The sequence below is a fragment of the Dama dama genome, chromosome 26 (assembly GCF_033118175.1).
Source record: "Dama dama isolate Ldn47 chromosome 26, ASM3311817v1, whole genome shotgun sequence".
Lineage (NCBI taxonomy): Eukaryota > Metazoa > Chordata > Mammalia > Artiodactyla > Cervidae > Dama > Dama dama.
Genome location: NC_083706.1, coordinates 29,743,551 through 29,766,579, shown reverse-complemented (window position 1 = coordinate 29,766,579; position 23,029 = coordinate 29,743,551). Strand labels below are relative to the sequence as shown.

Here is a 23,029-nt window from a genome sequence, read left to right as displayed (position 1 = left end):
AAATACTACAGAACTGCAGGAACATTTTTCATTTAAACTGGAAATGGAAAAAGAGAAAAATTCATCATAGTATGATGTCTGGGTTGAGTTTCTTTTTGTCTCTGACTCTGTCATGAACACAGCAAACATGTAGTACTGTGTCAAACAAAACATCAAAATTACTTCAAAAATAAAGCCAAAATTACTTTTTACTTATTTAAATGTAATTTGAAAACTCTATACTAATGCTTTTGAAATTTAGCCTATAGGTGAGTTCAGCAGAAGGTTTAAAATATTTTTCTAAGTTCTTTCTTTTCCTTTTCTGTTTTCAACTTTAGAGTTATTAACTCTTTGTCTTTCCTAACTACAAGAAAAAGATGGGAAAATGTTTTGGCAACTTTTCAATGTTTTATATGTACATTAGTTTTAATTAATTAGTAATTAGTTAATCATGAGGCTTTTGTTTTCAAAAGCTCATAATTTAATTTTTTAGGGATCAGAAGGCATTTTAGGTCCTTTATTAGTGAGTCATGGTCTTCTCGTGTTTTTAAAATTTTAAGCGAACTGCACCATTAAAAGTTCCTCTGTTTGCACTGTTTGGGTCTAGCAGTGATAAGCAAAAATGTCACAATGGCTTCTTTTCTCATTATTTAATTACTTATTTATTCAACAATTTGTAAGTCCTAGAATATGCCAGGTACAAGCACCAGAAGCAAGAGAGCTGACCTCAGACTTCCTGCAGCTCATTGTCCAGTGGGATAGACTGACATTAAAAAAAAAAAAATCACAAAAACACAAATGTAATTGCAATTGACAAGTGCCCCCAAAAGACAATGAAGAAGGATGTAAGAATGAATTCACAAGGAAAGTGACCCTGAGCTGAAATCTGAAGGTTGAGGAGATAGCCAGGTGGAAAGCAGAAAAAGCAGCTTGCATTTAAGGTGCTAGTAGTGATGATGAAGAAAGGCTGGTAGGATGGAGATAAATTTAGGCAGAATTAATAGGACAGAAGAAATCAAGGCTGATTCCCATGTTTCTGGCTTCTAGCATAATACTTACAATGCTTCCACTAGACATTTATTTACAGATCTATTGTCCTCCAGTGGGGCTTCCCTGGAAGTTCAGCTGGTAAAGAATCCGTCTGCAACGCAGAAGACGCCAGTTCGATTCCTGGGTCGGGAAGATCCCCTGGAGACGGGATAGGCTACCCATTCCAGTATTCTTGGGCTTCCCTGGTAGCTCAGATGGTCAAGAGTCTGCCTGCAATGCGGGAGACCTGGGTTTGATCCCTGGGTTGGGAAGATCCCCTGGAGGAGGGCATGGCAACCCTCTCCAGTATTCTTGTCTGGAGAATCCCCGTGGACAGAGGAGGCTGGCGGGCTACAATCCATGGGGTCACAAAGAGTCAGATGTGACTAAGCACAGCACAGTTTCCTCTAGTAGGTTCCTTGAATTCAGGGACAGTATCCTATTTGTATCTCTCACATGTATAAAAATGTCTGTCTGACACATGGACACCCGAAGAATGTTTCATGAATGGATGAATAAAAAAATTAAGTGAGGATATAAAGGACAAGATAGAGAAATAACAAAGGCCAACCTCACAAATAAGGTAACATTTAAATCACCTTTAGACCTGGTTCCCAAATGATGCACCCAAAACTCCTTATACCAGACATTCAAAAAATACACACTCCCCAGCTTTGCTGAGGAATTTTTTCCTGGAAATTCTGAGTAGATCAGAAATGAACCCAGAAAGCTTTCCACAGGAAATGCTGATGCTCAACCAGCTAGGTTTGGGAATCACCATCCAAAGCAGTACTTCTTAAGCTTAACTTATTTCAAGATACCAATGTGACAAATTCCCATGAGAAACAGCAGAGCTCTTAGGCAGAAAGGGAGGCTAATAAGGCAGTGGTTCTCAACCCTGACTATCGGAATCAATTGAGAAACTTAACTCATCTGAGGTGCACCTCAGGCACAGGAAGGTGCAAACATTCTCCAGGTGATTACAATGCGCAGTATAGGTTGAGAACCTCATGAGAACCGTATTTTGAGAAATATTCCTTTGCTATTGAAGCTAGCTCAAGATGGTTTCTGTTTCACACTTGCATGCATGCACACACGCATGCAAGCACGTGTGCACACACACACAAACACAGGATCTAATACTGGAGAAAGAAAAGGAACGCAACTGAATTTTGTTTTAAGATGAAAACATTAATAACTATTGGTTTTTATTCTCTGTATTGTCTTCCTCTATTTCTTTGCATTCTCTATATAGTTAATCTATTAGGTCAAATCTCTAAGAATTCAATTTTAGAACATTTAGTGCTGGCACATTCTAGACTAGGGTTTCAGGACAGACCTCAAGGGTGAATTATTTATCCCTGAGCTCTCAGGAATAGAGTAAACTACTAATAGCTGACAGGTAGTACCCCGTTGTTCAAAATAAAGACTTACTATGGGTCCGTCTAGTCAAGGCTAAGGTTTTTCCAGTGGTCATGTATGCATGTGAGAGTTGGACTGTGAGGAAAGCTGAGTGCTGAAAAATTGATGCTTTTGAACTGTGGTGTTGGAGAAGACTCTTGAGAGTCCCTTGGACTGCAAGGAGATCCAACCAGTCCATCCTAAAGGAGATCAGTTCTGGGTATTCATTGGAAGGACTGATGCTGAAGCTGAAACTCCAATACCTTGGCCACCTCATGCAAAGATTTGACTCATTTGAAAAGACCCTGATGCTGGGAGGGATTGGGGGCAGGAGGAGAAGGGGGCGACAGAGGATGAGATGGCTGGATGGCCTCACCGACTCGATGCACATGAGTTTGAGTAAACTCTGGGAGTTGGTGATGGACAGGGAGGCCTGGCGTGCTGTGATTCATGGGGTCGCAAACAGTCGGACACAACTGAGCAACTGAACTGAACTGAATGATGCATGCAAATAACAGAAGAAAACACTGAGGTTCTCTGCTCTGTAACCCTCTTCTTAAAAATGATAACTGCACAGATTAGAGCCCATCACTTCTGGAAGGTTCATGACAAACAGCAGATGCTTCCTGATGCACCTCCTCAACCCTTCGCCTCAGAGGCAATCACTTTAAAGTCTTTTAACTGTTTCTTCTGATCTCTTATTCCATATTTCTAAATAATACACACACAGAAATCACTGATTATCTTCATGTTTAGATTTTTATCTTTTGACTCCCTACTATGGAAGATGAGGCAAAGCAACATCTACATTCGATGTTGTATAAACATACACAACAAAATCCAGTCAGTTGCCTTCCTGACACTGCACAACAGAATTTTTAAATTATAATGCAAATTAACTGACAAAAATCCATAAATTTTCTGTTGGAACTAATCAGCACAATTCAAAGTTCAAAGCGGTGACTTCTACTGCATTAAGCTAAGGCTTAACATTCCTCACTCCTTTTAGATCTATTTCTTCATGCACTTGCATTAGGTTATGAGTTAGACATGGATTTGGTGATTCTTACAGAAAAATGTTAGTAATAAATAATTCTGAAAAATGTTCTGCAGTTATGAATCAAGGTACTTAAAATCCGAAGTCTTACAAGTATTTTTTTTCTAATATGTTGTTTCATTTTATAGGAAATTATTTTCATTTTTTTCACCCAGCATTTAACGAGCAAATTTATGCTTCACTTCATCAAAAGATCTTTCCAGTATGAAAATAATTACCTTAAGAATTTTCTAATTTAAACAAGTCAAATGGAAAAAATCTTTTGGAACATACTAACAAGCCTGAGACTTACTGGTTCATACCTACAAATATCTTAACCATTAGGTATATAAAGCTTAGAGAGAAATAACAGTAAAGTGCATATTACGATTAACTGCAGAAAAAGACAAAAATATATTTCTATAATTTCAGTTAACAATCAGGATACCAATAAAAGATTCCAAATTTGTTCAATAGTAAAATTTTGCAATCAAGTCATTAGTGACTAAGCGCACACACATGTTAAACACAAGAGACCAGCAAGCTTTCTCCTTGGTAAATATCATTTTTTTTTTTATCACAGTATGACTTTCTACTTTAAATTCAGTTTTACGAATTACTACTTAAAACACAAAGTGAAAACCTAATTTGTATACAACTGTTTGCAGGCTCTTAAGGTCGGCGTGTCCAAAGGATATCATAAATTTTCATATAATTTAAATTCGCTTGTATTCATAAACAATTATGTTAGTATATCCACACCCCAGGTGCCACGGACAAAATGAAGAAAGAGATATGAGTCTGACCCTGTAATCGGGCAACATGCTTTACTAACACAAAATGTATTCAGTACTAAAATATCCTTCCAAGAATTAAAGAAACATGTGAATGCAAATATTCTCATTATTGAAAAAGCAAACCAGAGACGACTACATTAAGATGCTTTCTTAACACCAGGGATGAAGTTTAGTGAACCTTTGTCACAAAGCAAAAAATGTGATGAGTGATGAGAGTTACAAACATATTATACCTATGAGCTCTGAAAGCCATGGAACATTCAACAACTCTGATCATCTTAAGAATCTGTTCCAACAAACTAACAATTAGCATCCTATGGTTAGCCACACAATTTCTTGTGGTTGGAGGAACAAATGTAGAGGAACTAAAAGCAACTGTCTGAAAACAACGAAGTAAAATGATCATGTGAAGCGGCGCAGGCGCTCACGTTCAGCTCCTCACATTTCTCATCTGTTTACTTTGACTGACCTTTTTTTTTGTGAGTAAGGGGGACTGGGTAAAGTTGAAATGAAAGGTTTGTGAGACAGAGTACATATTCAGCTATACTATCTGTTTGCTTTGGCTGACCTTTTTTTTATGGGGAAGGGGAAGAAAGAGAAGTATCTGCTTGTGGAAATCTCTGTGCTAATAATCATAAGGATAAAAAAAAAAAGCCTGTCATGCACACCAAAGTTAAGACACTTACTGTATAAAGGCAAATCCCCGGCGAGTAAATGTGACAAAGATAAAAGGTATTTCTGTGTCTGCTGCTTTGTTAGGCTTTTAAATTTACTACAATTCACCTAAAGGCCGTTTTCATGCTTACACAACATAATAAAGCTATTTATCTTATTTTACGATGAAACATTATAATTATCACATTTATTAGAAGGTATTGATAATAAGAAACATTTTAAGCATTTTATTTCACATGATCAAACACTGCTTATTTTTCTTTCAAATGTTTTTATTTTGAATTACCAACCCACAGAAAAAGTCAAATAATATATATTGAACATCCATATACTCTTCATCGAGATTCACCAGTTCTTAAGATTTTGCCACATTTGTTTTTTCTCCCTCTACACATACACATATAAAATAATATCTCTGCTGAACTATCTAAAAATAAACTACAGACATATGAGGGCTTCCCTGACAACTCAGTTGGTAAAGAATCTGCCTGCAATGTAGGAGTTGCTGGATCAATTCCTGGGTCAGAAAGATCCACTGGAGAAGGGATAGGCTACCCACTCCAGTACTCTGGCCTGGAGAATTCCATGGACTGTATAGTCCATGGGGTCACAAAGAGTTGGACACGACTGAGCAACTTTCACAGACATTTGAGTGTTTCTGTGATTCTGCTAGTCTTTTTTAGCAATTTTGATCAGAAATAAAAGAACCCTGGACTTAACAAGAAATTTTCAGGTATCAGGTAATATAAAAAGACTGGAAAGAGAAGGTCGAGGTTCAAGTTTGGGTCTATTACTTGCCACCTACGTGACATCAGTCAGTCTTTCCGTCTGAGTCAACTGTCTTCTGGATAAATGGGCACACCCTCCCAGTGGTGTTGTGTGAAAATACTTAAAATTAAAATGTAAGAACAGATACTGATGTGTAAAGATTTTTTGGCATATAAAGACTTAGCTACTCTTGGCCCTACCCCACTCAAAAATCGGAGCACTTCTGACAGTGGAAGAGGGAGAGTCAATTCATAACTGTAAGGACTGTCATGGCTACTGCAGGGCCTTATGCATGGTCACCGCCAACAAAATGCCGGTAGGGTTGCCCACCACTGCCAAAAATCAACTACGCCCCCACTAGGAATGCACACAGGTGTAACTCAGAGTGTAAATGTAACTAGAAAACATGCACAGCAAGCCTCGGGCCCTATTACCTCCAAGGGAGGGTAAGAATGTTCTTCTGAAAGCCCAGGGAGACAATAGGAAGGTTCGAGAAATCTAAGACGCACTGCAGGGAAAAAAATGTTCTGCCCATAGGGCAGAAAGCAACTGAAAAGAGAGGAGGTAGAGAATGCCTGAGTAAAAGTTCACCTGGTGTATACCTTTCCTTTTCAGACATTTTTCAATGAAAATGAATATACATTGGGTTGGCCAACCCGGTGATTACAGAAGTTTTAAAGAATCAACAATTATGAAGACAGCAATCATGGAGGTCTAGGGCCAGCCCCAGTGGAGGGCACTGGCTTGTGAGAGCTGGTGTGGATGTCTCTTCTTGACCCCAAGTTTACTGACATCATATCACACTGGTAGCTTGACCCTGCCATGCACGGAGTACTTGAACCACTGAACTCCTACTTCAAACACTACACATCAGGCTCCCCCCACTCACCTAGATGGCTGGTTGTTAAACATCTATCACCACACCACCGGTCAGCCCTCACTGTGTTCTATGTTGAATAATAAATTGTTAATAAACTCAAATGCTGTCACTATCAGGTCTACACAAAAAAGAAGCACAGATAAAAAATACCATAAAAATACTATTACCTTATATATATATATATTTAGAACTCAAGGCTAGAACTCTGAATTTCAAAGTTATGTACCAGAGAACATATTGATAAGGTTCACACTGTTACTGGAAACCGAACTCCAAGGATGCAGAGGACCACCAAAGGCCAGGTTGGGGCTCACTCTTTGTGTGGCCGTAAACAAAGACTATTACCTTACCCTTGAAGACTAGACCTGGACTCGGCCTCAACCCCATACAGACGCTCTTCTGTCACCATCCATTCAACACTAATAATGACTACAGTAGCGAAAACCTATATAGTGTCTGCTATGTGCCAGCATTTGTGTGTATCAACTCACCTAATCCTCACAGCAGTCTTATGTAGTAGGTACTATTACTACCTCCAGTTTACAGATATTCACACGTACACAGGAAGTAAAGGGCAATCTGGCTCCATAGTCTGTGGTCCTAACTCCTATGCTACCCACGAACATGCCAACCCACAGTTAGTCTATTCAATGTACAGTCAGTCTATTCAAATGTATCTTTCACCACCCCGCATCTGTTTTTGTCACTATGTATCTCCCACTATGCCAACACAACTGACATGCTTCAGGTTCCTTTATGTGCTTCTATTTCTCTTTAAGTCTTTGCTCTTATTATTTCCTCAGCAAGATAGTCCAAACTGTTTATTACAATAGCTGGCAGATAACAGCCATTCTGTAAAATATGCCTAAATTTTAAAAGCAGAGTACAGCTGTACCATTTTATATCCAAAAAAGAGCTTAACAGTTCAGTTGGAAACATTAAAATTGCTGGTATGAGCAAAGAGTTTCATATAAGCTGTGGATAAGTACAGTTTGAAAACATTGGAATTAAAATGCACTTCAAAATTTTTCTTGCAAAAAGAATTTAAGTCTAAAAAAGTCTAAAAAAAAACCCCTGCTGTTTGGTTTATTGTTATCAAAGTGCACTGATTTTAAAATGTTTTAAAAGTTAGAATATTTATAAAACTATCCTGAAACAGAAAAGTGTTACTCTGTTTGAGACTAATCACTTTAGCTTTATCAATTTATGAAAGTTATATCTTTATCTGAGAAGTATTTGTTATGTACATGGAAGAGACAAAATGTCCTTCCTAATGAAGAAACATAATTATAGCAGCTTTTACTTTTGCTTGGATTCATACATATCTACTTTGTTGATTTCTGCCTGTGTTTATGAAAGGATCTATAGGTATAAAACCAAATACTAGCCTTTAGAACTCAAACCATACTTAAGTGTGGCTGGTGCAGCAAACATGCCTTGGCAGAAAAAGCAGTAACCTAATGAAGAGTATATCAGAAGAAAGGTAACACACTAACATCGATGATGATAACATTCATAAAAGAATGTAAATAATTCATTATTAAATATTTTAAAATTAAGTTCTATTCTGAGGGAAGTTTAGAAAGAACCAATGTGCATTTCTATAGAATATACTGCCCATCAGCTGAAGGAGTTCTGATATTTTTTCCAAAAGATTGGAGTTTTTATTTAACCTAAACTATACTAAATAATTTCAAATCTTATGTTATACATTACTTTTTTAGATCGTTATTAGTTAATTGATGAAACATAATGAGCTACTCTACGGGTAAAGAAAGGACTTAAAACTTTTCCCAGTGAGATATGATAATCTCCCCATATAAAAAAATATAGAACTTGAATTTTATAAAACTAAAATATCCGCCATAGCATCAGTTTTGATATAATGCCCACCATATAAACTGTTTTAAAAGCTTAAAAACTGAACAAAATATAAATTGACAAGTAAATGAAAATATATATTTGAAGAGTCTATGTTAGAGAAACTAGCCACACAGAATCTACATGCTATCGCTAAAATTATCAGTGCTAAAAACTAAACAGGTGACTGCTCGCCTTATGTCTCAGATCTTTTTTTTGTTTGTTTTAAAATAATTTTTCTGTCACTAAAAATATTATCAATCCAATGAGATTTAAAATTCTTCAGAGGATAAATTTAACTAATACCACATGGAGTAAAAATCTACCCAAAATGCACCTTTCCTGACCTTTCCAGTGAGTGGTCACCACTCACAAGTAATGAGAGACAAAAGTCAAACAACGAATTAGTACAATTAAAGTCCTATTTTCAACATGTGTTGAGAGTTACAAATGTGCATACATTTATACATACATTAAAAAATTTAAGTTTTTCAAATCATTTTGATTTTTCTATTCATCTTCCTTTGCATAAGACAGTCTTTGATAACCCTATACTGGGATATATGACTAGTAGCTTCTAGTCACATCCTGCATGAAGCTGGAACAGCAGTAGCTATGCAAGCAGGCTAAGCTGCTTCAGTCGTGATCTGACTCTTTGTGATCCTATGGACTACAGCTTGCCAGGCGCCTCTGTCCAGGCAAGAATACTGGGGTGGGATGCCAGTTCCTCCAAAATTATATGTTAAAATTAAAATCCTATTTCTGGAAGAAAAATGATTTTGTCTCTATATACTGCCAGTGAAGAAACTGGGTTCAAATCTTTTTTATTCCACTTCATATTGGGAAAGTGTTTCTCAATTTTATAGAAAAAAAGGAGAACTCCAGGGTTTAGATCTGACTAGGGCTACTGTTCTCAATAACTGAGACAAATAACGTAGAGAAATATGCAAACCTTGCAGACTGAAGGAAGTGAATAAAGAATGAGATGCCTGTGTGGACACTCAGCTGTCTGCATCCAGGAGAAAGCTGAAGAAGTGGGCCTGGGCTGGGCAAGCGAGGTCAGAGCTGGACAAGGGGGTGGGCAGTATCAGCTAGAATGCACATGTAAAAGTACACTGAGCCAGAGTTTACCAAGTTTAAAGGGGAGAGAAAAAGATTCCATGATGAAGTACAGAAAGGAAGGGATGGGGAGGATGAGAAAATAAAAACAAAAAAGAAGAACATGGAATCCCTAAGGTAAGGAGTTTTAAGAAGGAAAGCCTGATCAACAATTCGAAATACAGCAATAAGGTCCAGTACGACAAGTGCTGACAAGTGGACTGGATGTGGTATTATTGAGGTCACTGATGCTTCTGCCAGAGCAATTTCAGTAAAGAAGTGGGGCTAAGCCAGCTTTAGGCTTAGGAGTAAACGGACATATTGCCCTAAGTGTGGAGGACTATAAGCTTTCAAGGATCTACAAGAATGTCTGAGAGCTGACAATTAAAATCAGTTTTTAATTAAATACATATAAATTTAACATTATTAATTGTTAAGTGTTGTATTTAAACATTTCTTTCCATTTAAAAACAATTTTTAAGCTGGATTTTTTTTTACTTCCCCAAAATTCCTAAGTAAGCACAATGATTGCCAAGAAATCATAATCCATCACAAGTAAGCCACTCATTGCAAGATGACTTCAAAAGCCAAAGCATACAAATCTTTCAAGGTAATTAGCCCTGTTGAATCAGTGATGTGGATCCATTTTATAGATTCAAATGAGATAGGCTAAGTAAGACCTCCAAGCAGAGCACCCTGGGACTGCTGAGCTTTTTATGGTCTTGGCGCATGGAGCTTCAGGGGGCTCTAAAGCTTGGCTAGGGCTTCCAGGTGACTCAGTGGTAAAAACAAAATCTGCGTGCCAACACAGGAGACATGGGTTCAATCCCTGGAGAAGATCCCAGGGAGAAAGAAATGGCAACACCAGTATTTTCACTTGGGAAATCCCACAGACTGCCATAGAGGAGTCGGGAGGGCTACAGCCCATGGAATTGCAAAGAGTCAGACACAGCTTAGCGACTATAAACAACGACAAAGCTTGGCTAAGAAAGAAAGAGAACTTAAAGGAAAATACAGGACACAGGAGGAAGTTACAGGCTGAGGAGAAAGTCAGTAGAGAGTTGCAGACGGATGATACAACAGAAAGTAGGCATTTACAGGAAAAAAGTGCTGAAGGACATAGAAGTGTATGGGATTAAAGCCATTCAGGTGCACGGGTTCTGATTGGCACAGAAGAAATGGATAGGTACAGGTTTAGATAAATTTACAGGTTTGCAGTGAAAATCGGGGCTTCCCTGGTGGCTCAGATGGTAAAGAACCCGCCTGCCAAGACAGGAGACATGAGAGACATGGGTTCGATCCCTGGGTTGGGAAGATCCCCTACAGGAGGGCACGGCAACCCACTCCAGAATTCTTGCCTAAAGAATCCCCATGGACAGAAGAGCCTGGCAGGCTACAGTCCATGGGGTCACAAAGAGTCAGACATGACTGAATGACTAAGCACAGCACAGAAAAAATTAAGATAATTTGTGTTAGAGCCCTACAATTATTTTTTTTTTAAAGAGAGAGATAAGGTGGTGTGCTGAAAGTGCAGAGAATAGGGCAGGGGAGGTGACTTGAGAAGTAAAGATTGGAAACCTAGATAAAGAATTAGCACAGTATTTTCAAGTATGTCCTTTTATGCAGTTCTTCAATCACTCTGGAAGCTTGTGAGGACATTCCACTTTCATACTAAAGAAACCTAAACTCTAGTTATATAGACAAAATTGCCTATTTGAAGTCTTTTTCAGCGATGTTAAAGATCTCACATAACCTAATTATGATCACAGTCTTGCCAAATGTTTACCAGTGATGCTTCTGATCTTGCAGTATGTCACAGAACCAAGACCTAAGCCATCTCTCTCTCCCTAGAAGCACTGAATATCTATCCCCCAATCTCTATTCCTGCTCAGGATTAAGGAAAAAAAAAAAAAAAAAAACCCTAATTCTTAAAAGTGGAGAGAAAAAGAATCTATAAAAGTAGTGAATCACTATGTAATACACCTGAAACTAATACAATATTATAAATCAACTATACTTCAGTTAAAAAGTAGAGGGAAGACTCTGTGCCACAAAACTGCAATGCTATCTGAGCATAGTTATGTACCTACAAGATTTCAGAGTACTGCAGTCTGCATTCAAAAGCCCAGTCTGGACAAATATTCCTGAGACAAACCTACATCAACAAAAGTGAGGCATCTCCCAACTGTGTGTTTAGGGATACTTAAGTATATAGATAAAACAGGGAGTGGTCAGTAAAATTAAGATCATAATGACAATTTTGAAAAGCAAGAACAAGCAGTCACTAGGTTTTCCCCTTTAATTAGAAAAGGTCAGTGAAATGGATTTAAGATGTCCCAAGATTAATGCCCCCACTTCAGTTGTCAAGCCTGTGGCAATCAGCTTCAAACTCCAGAAGAGATTCTGAAATCCAAGAACTGGATTCTATATTCAGAAATCTCTTCTGAGCCCACAAGTGACACTATGTGAGAGAGAAGATTCCAAGCTCACTTTTGGTCTTGTTAGTCTCCCTGGAGGATCTCATGTTACGTAGGCCACCCACGTGGGGTTGACATCCTCGCCTGCAGTTTCTCTGACATACTGCATGCTCCGAGGCCTCCTCTAGTTTTGGGTAACCTGTTCCCTTCTTCCTTCCAACATTAATTCCCTCCTGACAACTGTTTGTTTGGCTTGCTCTTCTTTCTCTAAACTTATCTCCCTTTGATTGATGCATTCTTCTGGACTAAACCATCTAAGTTAATGGCCTTCAAATCCATGCTTACAGCCCTCACCTCCAGCCAATGATCTAGCTCCATAGGTGCAGTCTGGAAGAGCTTGAGATGGGTGGTGAACAACTGATATGTTTTCCTCCTGTCTACCATGTTGCCATTTTTTGGCTCCCATGCTAAAAATTCTATAATCACTTCAGACTATTTTATACAGACTATTACATTAAAAAATTGGTCATGGTATCCTTTTAATTGAGAGCTGGAAGACTTAGTGTGATTATACTTCCCAGTGTGTCTGCCTGCTTGTATTGGATCAGTCCAAAAAAAACCGAGTTAGGGCATGTAATTTCTCCTCAGGCATTGTTGTAATTTATTCTATTAGAATTACATTCCACACAAATAAAGTTACATAGCTTCTGCCATATCAAATACTGACTTAGAACTAAAGGAGAAAGGAATACTGGGTATTGAAGTAATGAGGCCATGTAAATCCAAACCTCTTAGTGTATCCTCACAAAAACCAATACAGGACAGCAAAAAGAACAAATAAAACTCAGGCCTTTAACAAATCCCAACTTGTAATTACACGTAAAAAGAATAAAAACAGAATCTCAGTGAGCATTCTCCCATGTTCTAGATCTAAGCTTTACTGAACAGCAAGGGGAATTTAGGAAAAACTGAATAGAACAGAGAAGAGCTAGGATCAGGTCAAAAACTGATTTAAAGCTACCACCACAAAGAGAAAGCCCATCCTATGAGTGAAAATACTGAAAAAGCTTAGCATAGAAGAGAGTACAGATTCTAAAGTGCACAGAACACAAGGTGGTATTTTAGGAAGTTAATAGTTTAAAGGGAAAAGAAGACTAAAAGGAAAGAAAGCTACCAGTCCTAAAGCATCAATCCTGTACACAGATATGCAGAAACACATAAAGTCTTACTCTACTGTAAAAAAAAATTTTTTTAATTGATGTCATAAACAATTCACCTGAGAAAAGATCGCCTCAAAAAAATAAATAGCAAAGTGTAAGAAAACTGTAATATAACATTCTAAATGGAACTAATATCTTCAAACAAGCATTTGGAGACACAAACAAAAAAACTTGACCTAGATCAGTATAACATAATAAGAATTATATTTGATCTTTACCTGCAGTTCCTGGCACAGAGCTCCTAAAACCCCTGGAAATTCCCGAATAAAGGAAGAAGTGAAGTTGCTCAGTCGTGTACAGCTCTTTGCAATCTCATTGACTGTAGCCCACCAGGCTATTTTCCAGGTAAAAGTACTGGAATGGGCTGCCATTTCCTTCTCCAGCAGATCTTCCTGATCCAGGGATCGAACCCAGGTCTTCTGCATTGTGGGCAGATGCTTTAACCTCTGAGCCACCAGGGAAGCCCAAATAAAGGAATGTATTTGTTATTTATAAGGACTCCCTCTGAAGCACACCTGAGATTATGCTAATAAGGTGACTGAAGATGGAGTCCTTAGATAGTCTCATGTGACTCAAGGGATGGAATTTTCAGCCCCATCCACTGAATACCCAGAGAAGAGGAGGGGCTGGTAATAAAGTTCTATAAATCTATTGAACAAGATTTGATGAGCTTACTGTTGAAATTACTGGCAAGGATGGGAACCATAGTGCATCATTGGTGGGAATGCAAATTGGTGTAGTCAATACGGAAAACAGAAGAGAGGTTCCCCAAAAATTTTAAAATAGAATACCGTATGATCGAACAATTTCAGTTCTGGATTTTTATCTGAAGGAAACAAAAACATTAACATGAAAAGATATATGTATCCCCATGTTCCTCGCAGCGTTATTTACAACAGTCAAAATGTGGAAACAACCAAAGTGTCCATCAACAGATGAACGGATAAAGAAATTGTGGCATATGAATACAGTGGAATACTATTCAGCCATAAGAGAAGAATGGAATTGTGCCAATTGCAACAATATAGATGAACAAAAACAAAAACAAAACAAGGTTACACAGAGAACAGAGATTGGTGGTTGCCAGAGGCAGCAAATATGAGAATTGAGTGAACTGCTTGGGTTTTTTTTTTTCTTTAAATTTAAATAAAATAAAGGGAATAAAAGCATTACAAAACTTATAAGACCAAAGGCAACCACTAAAACAAAGCAAAAAAAAACCTTACCTAAATATAATTTTTTAAATAAAAGAGCAAAAAATCAAATTACAACATAAAATATATCACATACAGGAACAATAAACAGAACATATGACATAATAATCATAACAAAATACAACAGACTTGCTACCAAACATATTTTTATCAAAAAATATGAATAAGTTAAAGCTTCCCAGGTGGATCAGTTGGTAAAGAATCTGCCTGCAATGCAGGAAACCCAAGTTTGATCCCTGGGTGGGGAAGATCTCCTGGAGGAGGAAATAGCAACCCACTTCAGTATTCTTGCCTGGAAAATACCATAGACAGAGGAACCTGGCAGGCTAGAATTCATGCGGTCACAAAGAGTCAGACATGAGTAAGCAACAAACTAAACTTGCATATTACAATAAAAAGATTTTTTATTTAGTTCACCAAGCAAAACCCAAATATATGCTCTGTATGAGAGACATACCAAAAACAACATGGATCAAAAATACTAAAAGTATAGAAAAAGATATCTGGAAGATGGAAACAATATGAAAGCAGGAGCAATGATATCAATAAGAGATAAAGTATAATTAAACCAAAAGCAATTAACTGTGTCAAAGACAGACTCTCTTTTATGTTAAAAGTTTCAGTTCATTAAATGTATATTATAAATAACTATGCACCAAATAATAAAGCATATGCCTTTATGAAGTCAAAACTAGAAGAGATTCAGGGAGACATAGACAGAGGCCCACTGATAATAGGATTTTTTAATATTCCACTCTTGGTACAAAACAGATTAAGTGAACTAAGAATAAGAAAGGATACAGATGATCCAAATAACATAATTACTTAGTAGAGCTTATGGTTACAAGGTGGCACTAGTGGTAAAGAACCTGCTTGCCAATGCAGGACATAAAAGAGACCTGGGATCAATCCCTGGGTCAGGAAGATCCCCTGGACGAGGGCATGGCAACTCACTCCAGAATTCTTGCCCAGAAAACCCCATGGACAGAGGAGCCTGGTGGGCTACAGTCCTCAAGGTCGCAAAGAGCTGGACACAACCGAAGCAACTTAGCACATACATATGCATAGTTATTTATTTAACTTTACGAAGTAAAAGCAGAGAATAAAGCTTCTTCTCAACTGCATATGTAACATTCAAAAAATTGACCTTTTATTAGGTTCTCCCCCATAAAACAGATTGACTAAAAAATAGTATTCTCTGATCACAGTGCAATAAAACTAGAAATTACTCACAAATTTTCAAAAATTAAAAAGTACTTTCATATGGAAATTAAATAACTTCCTTCTAAACAACTCTTGGAAGAAACATGAAATACAAATAGAAGTTATATATTTTTTAACAATAATGAAAATATTATGTATCAGAATTCATGGGTTACAAATGAAATAAAAACTAGAAGAAAATTTATAGTCTTAAAAACCTTACTAACAAGATGAAAGAATAAAAATAAGTAAATTCCCAGTTCAAAATGTGGAAAAAGCCAAAACAAAGTACCAAGAAGGAAATAAAGGCAATAATTAATGAGGTACTGAATAGAAAAACATTAGTTCTCCTAAACAAATCAAAATTTTGTATGTTTAAGAAAAAAATAACAAAATAAACATACCATTAGATAAGTTGAAGTAAAATCACAAATATCCAAAATCAAAAATAATAAGAGTGAAATACCACTGAATCAGAAGAAATGAAAAAGTCATGACACTATAGACATCTGTATAAACAAATGTAAAAAGCCATAAGCAGAGGATAATTTCCTAAACTGATCACATTACAGACAGAAAGTTAAAAGAGAAAAATTCCCATAGGAGAAATAAAGTTATCAAGAAGTACTCCACAAAAAGACCCATGCCCAGATGGTTTCACAGGGAAAGCCTATCAAAGCTGCAAAAACCAAATTCCTTCTATGTTGTAAAAATTGTTCAGAAGCTTAAAAAATGTAGAAAAACTTAATTCTTTTTTATGAAGCAATTTAAACATTGATACACAAACATTTTTTAAAAGAAACAGGAAAAAAATCCCTACATAAACCCTGTGTGGTGTGGATCCAGAATTAGGGTTATGATTAGAGATACACATATGATTAGAGAAACATATAGGCCAAAATCACCTCTGAATATTGATGTAAAAGCTCTAAATAAAATGTTAGCAGACAAAATCCAACAAAATATCTTGTTCTATGTATAAGATAATGATATACAAAGAACAGGAGAGATTTACTCTAAGAATGCAAGGCTAATTTGATCCATTAATAAAACACATCATATGAATAGCTCAAAAAAAATCATGATCATCTCCATATATGCTGAAAAAGCCTTCAACAAATCTTAAGACCCATTCCTGATTCTAAAAAAACAGTCAAACACTCAACAAAACAAGAGTTGATGAATACTTTCTTAGCATGATAAATACACTTTGTTTTAAAGTCAACATCCTTCTTTAAACAGGGAAACATTAGAGGCATTTTTACTAAACACATCAATTAAGACATTATTTGTTAACACTTGTCTTCCCTTATAGCTCAGTTGGTTAAGAATCCCTCTGCAATGCAGGAGACCCAGATTCAATTCCTGGGTGGGGAAGATCCACTGGAGAAGGGATAAGCTACCCACTCCAGTATTCTTGGGCTTCCCTGGTGGCTCAGCTGGTACAGAATACACCCGCAATGTGCGAGACCTGGGTTCAATCCCTGGGTTGGGAAGACCCGGCTTCTCCTGGAGAAGGGAACGGCTATCCACTCCAGTATTCCAGCTTGGAGAATTTCATGGACTACATAGTCCATGGGGTCGCAGAAAGTCAGTCACTTTCACTTCAGTTCAGTTCAGTCACTCAGTCGTGTCCAACTCTTTGTGACCCCATGGACTGCAGGACGCCAGGCCTCCCCGTCCAGCACCAACTCCTGGAGTTTACTCAAACTCATGTCCATTGAGTTGGTGATGCCATCCAATCATCTCATCTTCTGTCATCCCCTTCCCCTCCCGCCTTCAATCTTTCCCAGCATCAGTCTTTTCCAATGAGTCAGTTCTTCACATCAGGTGGCCAAAGTATTAGAGTTTCAGCTTCACCATCAGTCCTTTCAAAGAACATTCAGGACTGATTTCCTTTAGGATGGACTGGTTGGATCTCCTTGCTGTCCAAGAGACTCTCAAGAGTCTTCTCCAACATCACAGTTCAAAAGCATCAATTCTTCAGCACTCAGCTTTCTTCACAGACCAACTCACATCCATACATGATTACTGGAGAAACCATAGCCTTGACTAGACAGACCTTTGTTGGCAAAGTAATGTCTCTGCTTTTTAATATACTGTCTAGGTTGATCATAACTTTTCTTCCAAGAAGCAAGCGTCTTTCAATTTCAAAGCTGCAGTCACCATCTGCAGTGATTTTGACACCCAAAAAAATAAAGTCTGACACTGTTTCCAATGTTTCCCCATCTATTCGCCATGAATTGATGGGACTGGATGCCATGATCTTAGTTTTCTGAATGCTGAGCTTTAACCCAACTTTTTCACTCTCCTCTTTCACTTTTATCAAGAGGCTCTTTAGTTCTTCACTTTCTGCCATAAGGGTGGTGTCACCTGCATATCTGAGGTTATTGATATTTCTCCCAGCAATGTTGATTGCAACATGTGCTTCGTCCAGCCCAGCGTTTCTCATGATGTACTCTGCATATAAGTTAAATAAGCAGGGTGACAATATACAGCCTTGATGTACTCCTTTTCCTATTTGGAACCAGTCTGTTGTTCATGTCCAGTTCTAACTGTTGCTTCCTGACTTGCATACAGGTTTCTCAAGAGGCAGATCAGATGGTCTGGTATTCCCATCTTTTTCAGAATTTTCCACTGTTTGTTGTGATCCACACAGTCAAAGGCTTTGGCATAGTCAATAAAGCAGAAGTAGATGTTTTTTGGAACTCTTGCTTTTTTGATGATCTAACAGATGTTGGCAATTTGATCTCTGGCTCCTCTGCCCTTTATTAAAACCAGCTTGAACATCTGGAAGTTCATGGTTCACACACTGTTGAAGCTGAAGCCTGGTTTGGAGAATTTTGAGCATTACTTTGCTAGCATGTGATATGAGTGCAATTGTGCAGTAGTTTGAGCTTTCTTTGGCATTGCCTTTCTTTAGGATTGGAATGAAAACTGACCTTTTCCAGTCCTGTGGCCACTGCCAAGTTTTCCAAATTTGCTGGCATAGTGAGTGCAGCACTTTCACAGCATCATCTTTTAGGATTTGAAGTAGGACAACTGGAATTCCATCACCTCCACTAGCTTTGTTCTTAGTGATGCTTCCTAAGGCCCACTTGACTTCACATTCCAGGATGTCTGGCTCTAGGTGAATGATCACACCCTCCTGATTATCTGGGTCATGAAGATCTTTTTTGTACAGGTCTTCTGTGTACTCTTGCCACCTCTTCTTAATATCTTCTGCTTCTGTTAGGTCCATACCATTTCTGTCCTTTATTGAGCCCATCTTTGCATGAAATGCTCCCTTGGTATCTCTAACTTTCTTGAAGAGAGCTCTAGTCATTCCCATTCTATTATTTTCCTCCATTTCTTTGCACTGATCACTGAGGAAGGCTTTCTTATCTCTCCTTGCTATTCTTTGGAACTCTACATTCAAATTAGTATATCTTTCCTTTTCTCCTTTGCCTTTCACTTCTCTTCTATTCACAGCTATTTGTAAAGCCGCCTCAGACGACCATTTTGCCTTTTTGCATTTCTTTTTCTTGAGGATGGTCTTGATCCTTGCCTCCTAAACAATTCACAAACCTCCGTCCATAGCTTCAGGCACTCTACAGGTCTAATCCCTTGAATCTATTTGTCACTTCCACTGTATAATCAAAAGGGATTTGATTTACATCATACCTGAATGGTCTCGTGATTTTCCCTACTTTCTGCAATTTACGTCTGAATTTCACTTCACTATAACACTATTTAACATTGTAATAGAGGTATCTGTCAAGGCAATTAGATAAATCAATTAGGGGCATCAGAACTTGAAGATATAAAACTATATTTATAGATGTTATGATCATGAACTTGGAAACCCCTAAAGAATCAATGATCCTTAAATGGTAGAGAAATAGGCTCTCAAACACTATTGCTTGGAATGGAAACTGGAATATTCCTCATGGATAGGAATATATAACAAAACAGAAGATATATATTTATATCGTTACCTTTTAATTTAGCAATCCCACTTCTGGGAATATATTCTGAAGCTAATTCTCTAGTGATGTGAACATACGCACATACAAGGTTATTACTCACTGTGGCACTGTTATTTATAAAATACTTGAAATAAGTTAGATAACCATATATAGGAGAATAACTGAATAAACTATTGTATATGTACATAAAGGAGTTATCATGCAGGATGAAAAAGATCTTTATGAATTGATACAAAATGATTTCCAAAGTACTTTCCTAGAATTCTAGAATAGCAAGTAAGTAAAAATGTTGTAAATGATAAAAATCAGGAGTTATAAATATAGAAAAGGAGAAAAAGCAGAATGAACCTTGTGTGGTGTGGGATCAGAACTTGGATTATGATTAGAGATACATATATACATATTCATACATAGATACACATGTATACACACATACATACAGTCATCCACAAACATACATATGCTCATGTTTTTTTAATATCAATTTTAGCAGTAAGATTCATATAATTAGACCTAAGCAAATAAGATTTCACAACTTTTGAAATCTAAATTTTAAAAGGTACTAGCTAGTCAATCTATGGCATAGGAAGATACTACTTTAGGAACAACAGTCAGGAAAAAAGACTTAAACAGAAAGATCAAGCAAATCTTTAAATAATAAAGAATTCACTCATCCATGTAACCAGATCATAAAAACAGGAAAATATAATATTAATCCCAGTAGAAAATATTCTCATGTGTCCAGCTCAGATTATTTTTATATTAGCAAAATAAATATGTTATCCTTAATAAAAGTTACAAAGATGCAAATGGTACTTGGTATTTTACAATGAAACATATCAAAATCCATTTTACCTCACAGTAAAGTCATAGGAGCAAGAGGCCAGCACAGAAGCATGAAATGGTGAAAACTACAAAAGAAAACAAAAAAATCCTTTTTGAGGTTAACTGTAATTATAACATGGTACTTCATAAGATCATTCCCATGAACATTATTACAAAGTCTAGACAGGACTGTCAGAAGTACAGACACTACTATATGTCAAATAGACAACTAATAAGGACCTACTATATAGCACAGAGAACTCCACTCAATACTCTAACGGCATATATGGGAAGATAATCTAAAAAAAGAATGGAGATATATATATATATATATATATACACACACATATATACGTATAACTGATTCACTTTACTGTACGCATGAAACTACCACAACATTGTAACTCAACTATACTCCAATAAAAAAATTTTTAAGTATGCTTTTCCAAACCTTATTACACTTTAATTCAAGGCAAAAATCTTTTAGTCTTTTAAGTATCCACCTACAGGGAAAATGGTTGTTTTTACATTCTTCAAAGAAAGTCATTTCTCAAGCTTTTTAAATCTAATTTAGAATTAAATATTCCCTAAATGTTGCTATTCCAGAAAAATTAAGCACAATTTCATATTGGCTATCCAAAAGTAACTTATACAAATCTAAAGGACATAAGTGTGTGATGATTCATACACATAATTATATAATTTACCAAACTTGTGAATACATTTTATGACTGCTATTAGCACAAGCATCAAACATTTAAATGTTAAAAGTTTTTAAATAATTTTTATGTTATTTGTATATCACATCTAATGGAAATGGTATCAAGGTCAAAAACTGCAAATTTTAAAGACAAGTTATGTACAAGTATTAACATACATCTTTTAACTGGCTGCCCACTGTAATTTTATTTCTTCAGAATATTTCTTACCAGTACTTTAACGTCTATATACACATATATACTTACATTTGAATGTTCTTCACAGTTTGCAAAACACTTTCACTATTTCACCCTATTTCATTCTCAGAAGCACTATGAAATATATATAGAAAATATTTTTTAACTACCAAACCTTGTGTGCCATTTAAAAAAAATCTGGGCACTCGGTCTCATATTTTGAGTTATAACCAGAAAAATTTTAAATGTTAACTGCAATTTAGAATTTCTAAAACAGGAATAACATAACTATCTTAATTAAAAGATCAAAAAGGTACTTATCTGTAATGTAAAAAACCAAAAGTGAAATTGGGAGATGTCCCTTAACAAGATATTTTCCACAGTGACTTAGCAAAATTTAGCTAAATAAAAGCTGGGAAGGACTTCCCTGGCAATTCAGTGGTTAGGAATCCACCTGCCAATGCAGGAGACATACATGTGATCCCTGGTCTAGGAGGCTCCCACATGCAGTGAAGCCCACGTACCACAACTACCAAGCTTGCACTCCAGAGCCCACGGGTCCAGAGAAGAGAGGCCACCACATGGGACGTCCCGCCTGCCGTACCTAGAGAATGCCCCCGCGGAGTAACACCCAACACACCAAAAAACAAAACTGGGAAACTAACGCTGGTCACTTTATAACCTGCCAAGTTCAGGAGAAGCAGGAGAAAAAAATTCTCTCTACTATTTACAAAGTGGAAATTTTTCTATACTCTACAACTTTTGTGAACATTCATATATATAATCATGTTAGGGAAAAGAAAGAATTAACCACCTCTCTGTACACGTTTCAACCAAATAAACTTTTCCACTGAATGAAAAATTATAAAGACTATAATACTAAAAGTAAATTACTATAGTTATAAAGTTTTAAAAGAAATAGTAGCATGGGGATGACAGAATGCAAAAAACATTTTTATTCACTCCTGAGTACCACCTGACTATATTGTTATAGGTCACTCAATAATCATTCCAGTATTTTACCTAATTTTAGCTTTCAATGTTTACTACCATTCACTGGGTAACAAAACATGAAAAAAACAACGAATCAATAACCCCATCCCTTAAACACCTTCTGAATGTACTTCATTGACTATTTATCTTTTTGTTCTGTGTAGAAAAAGAAAAGATAAAACTTACTTTCACTCTCCTGATAGCGTAAGTGTGACCAAGAAGTTCAAACACAGGCTGTCGTACATTCCTCAAGTCCCAGCCTCGCAAACTACAATCGACCGCCCCTGTCACCACCAAATTCTGAAAACAATTTAAAGCAAGGTTAAGTGTGCCTCTTTACAATTAAGCAGTAGCCAAGCTTTCCTACTGGAAATAGTGTCTATTTTCTGGTACTTATTTAATCTGAACCCAGGAGTCATTCTTGAAAAGTTAACATAACATTATAGAAAGAAGTTAAAACATACAGCAAAAGCAAAACTTAGTACGACCTGAAAGAAAAGGAACTCAATATGCCTCAGGCATATGAAGGAACACAGCATACAAGAGAAAAAGGCTTAGTCTCAAACAACATTGTAGCTTCCCCATCTATTTTCAGCGATATTAATAAGAACACAAGTTGTTAAAAGTTACAAAAGAGCCCACCTGTCTCTTCAGCATCCTCTGAGGTTTCTACCAGGCATTAAAAGGCAAGAGACTGCTAATTCACAAATATTTGAAAGGGCAAAGGTATAAATTAAATGCTGTTTTCCTAATTCTAGATCAATCATTGC

The 23,029-nt window shown here is 36.8% G+C and overlaps 1 protein-coding gene across 1 annotated transcript in view; it reads right to left on the bottom strand.

Annotated features, from left to right (window-relative positions):
- The window catches only part of PEX7 (peroxisomal biogenesis factor 7), a 75,276-nt gene that overhangs the window by 23,180 nt on the left and 29,067 nt on the right, over positions 1–23,029 (bottom strand). Inside the window, exons 7-8 of the mRNA XM_061129981.1 lie at positions 22,446–22,559; positions 20,401–20,456 (exon numbers count right to left, since the gene is read on the bottom strand). Of these exons, the coding sequence (XP_060985964.1) occupies positions 20,401–20,456; positions 22,446–22,559 (170 nt within the window). The remainder of the gene's footprint in view (positions 1–20,400; positions 20,457–22,445; positions 22,560–23,029) is intronic.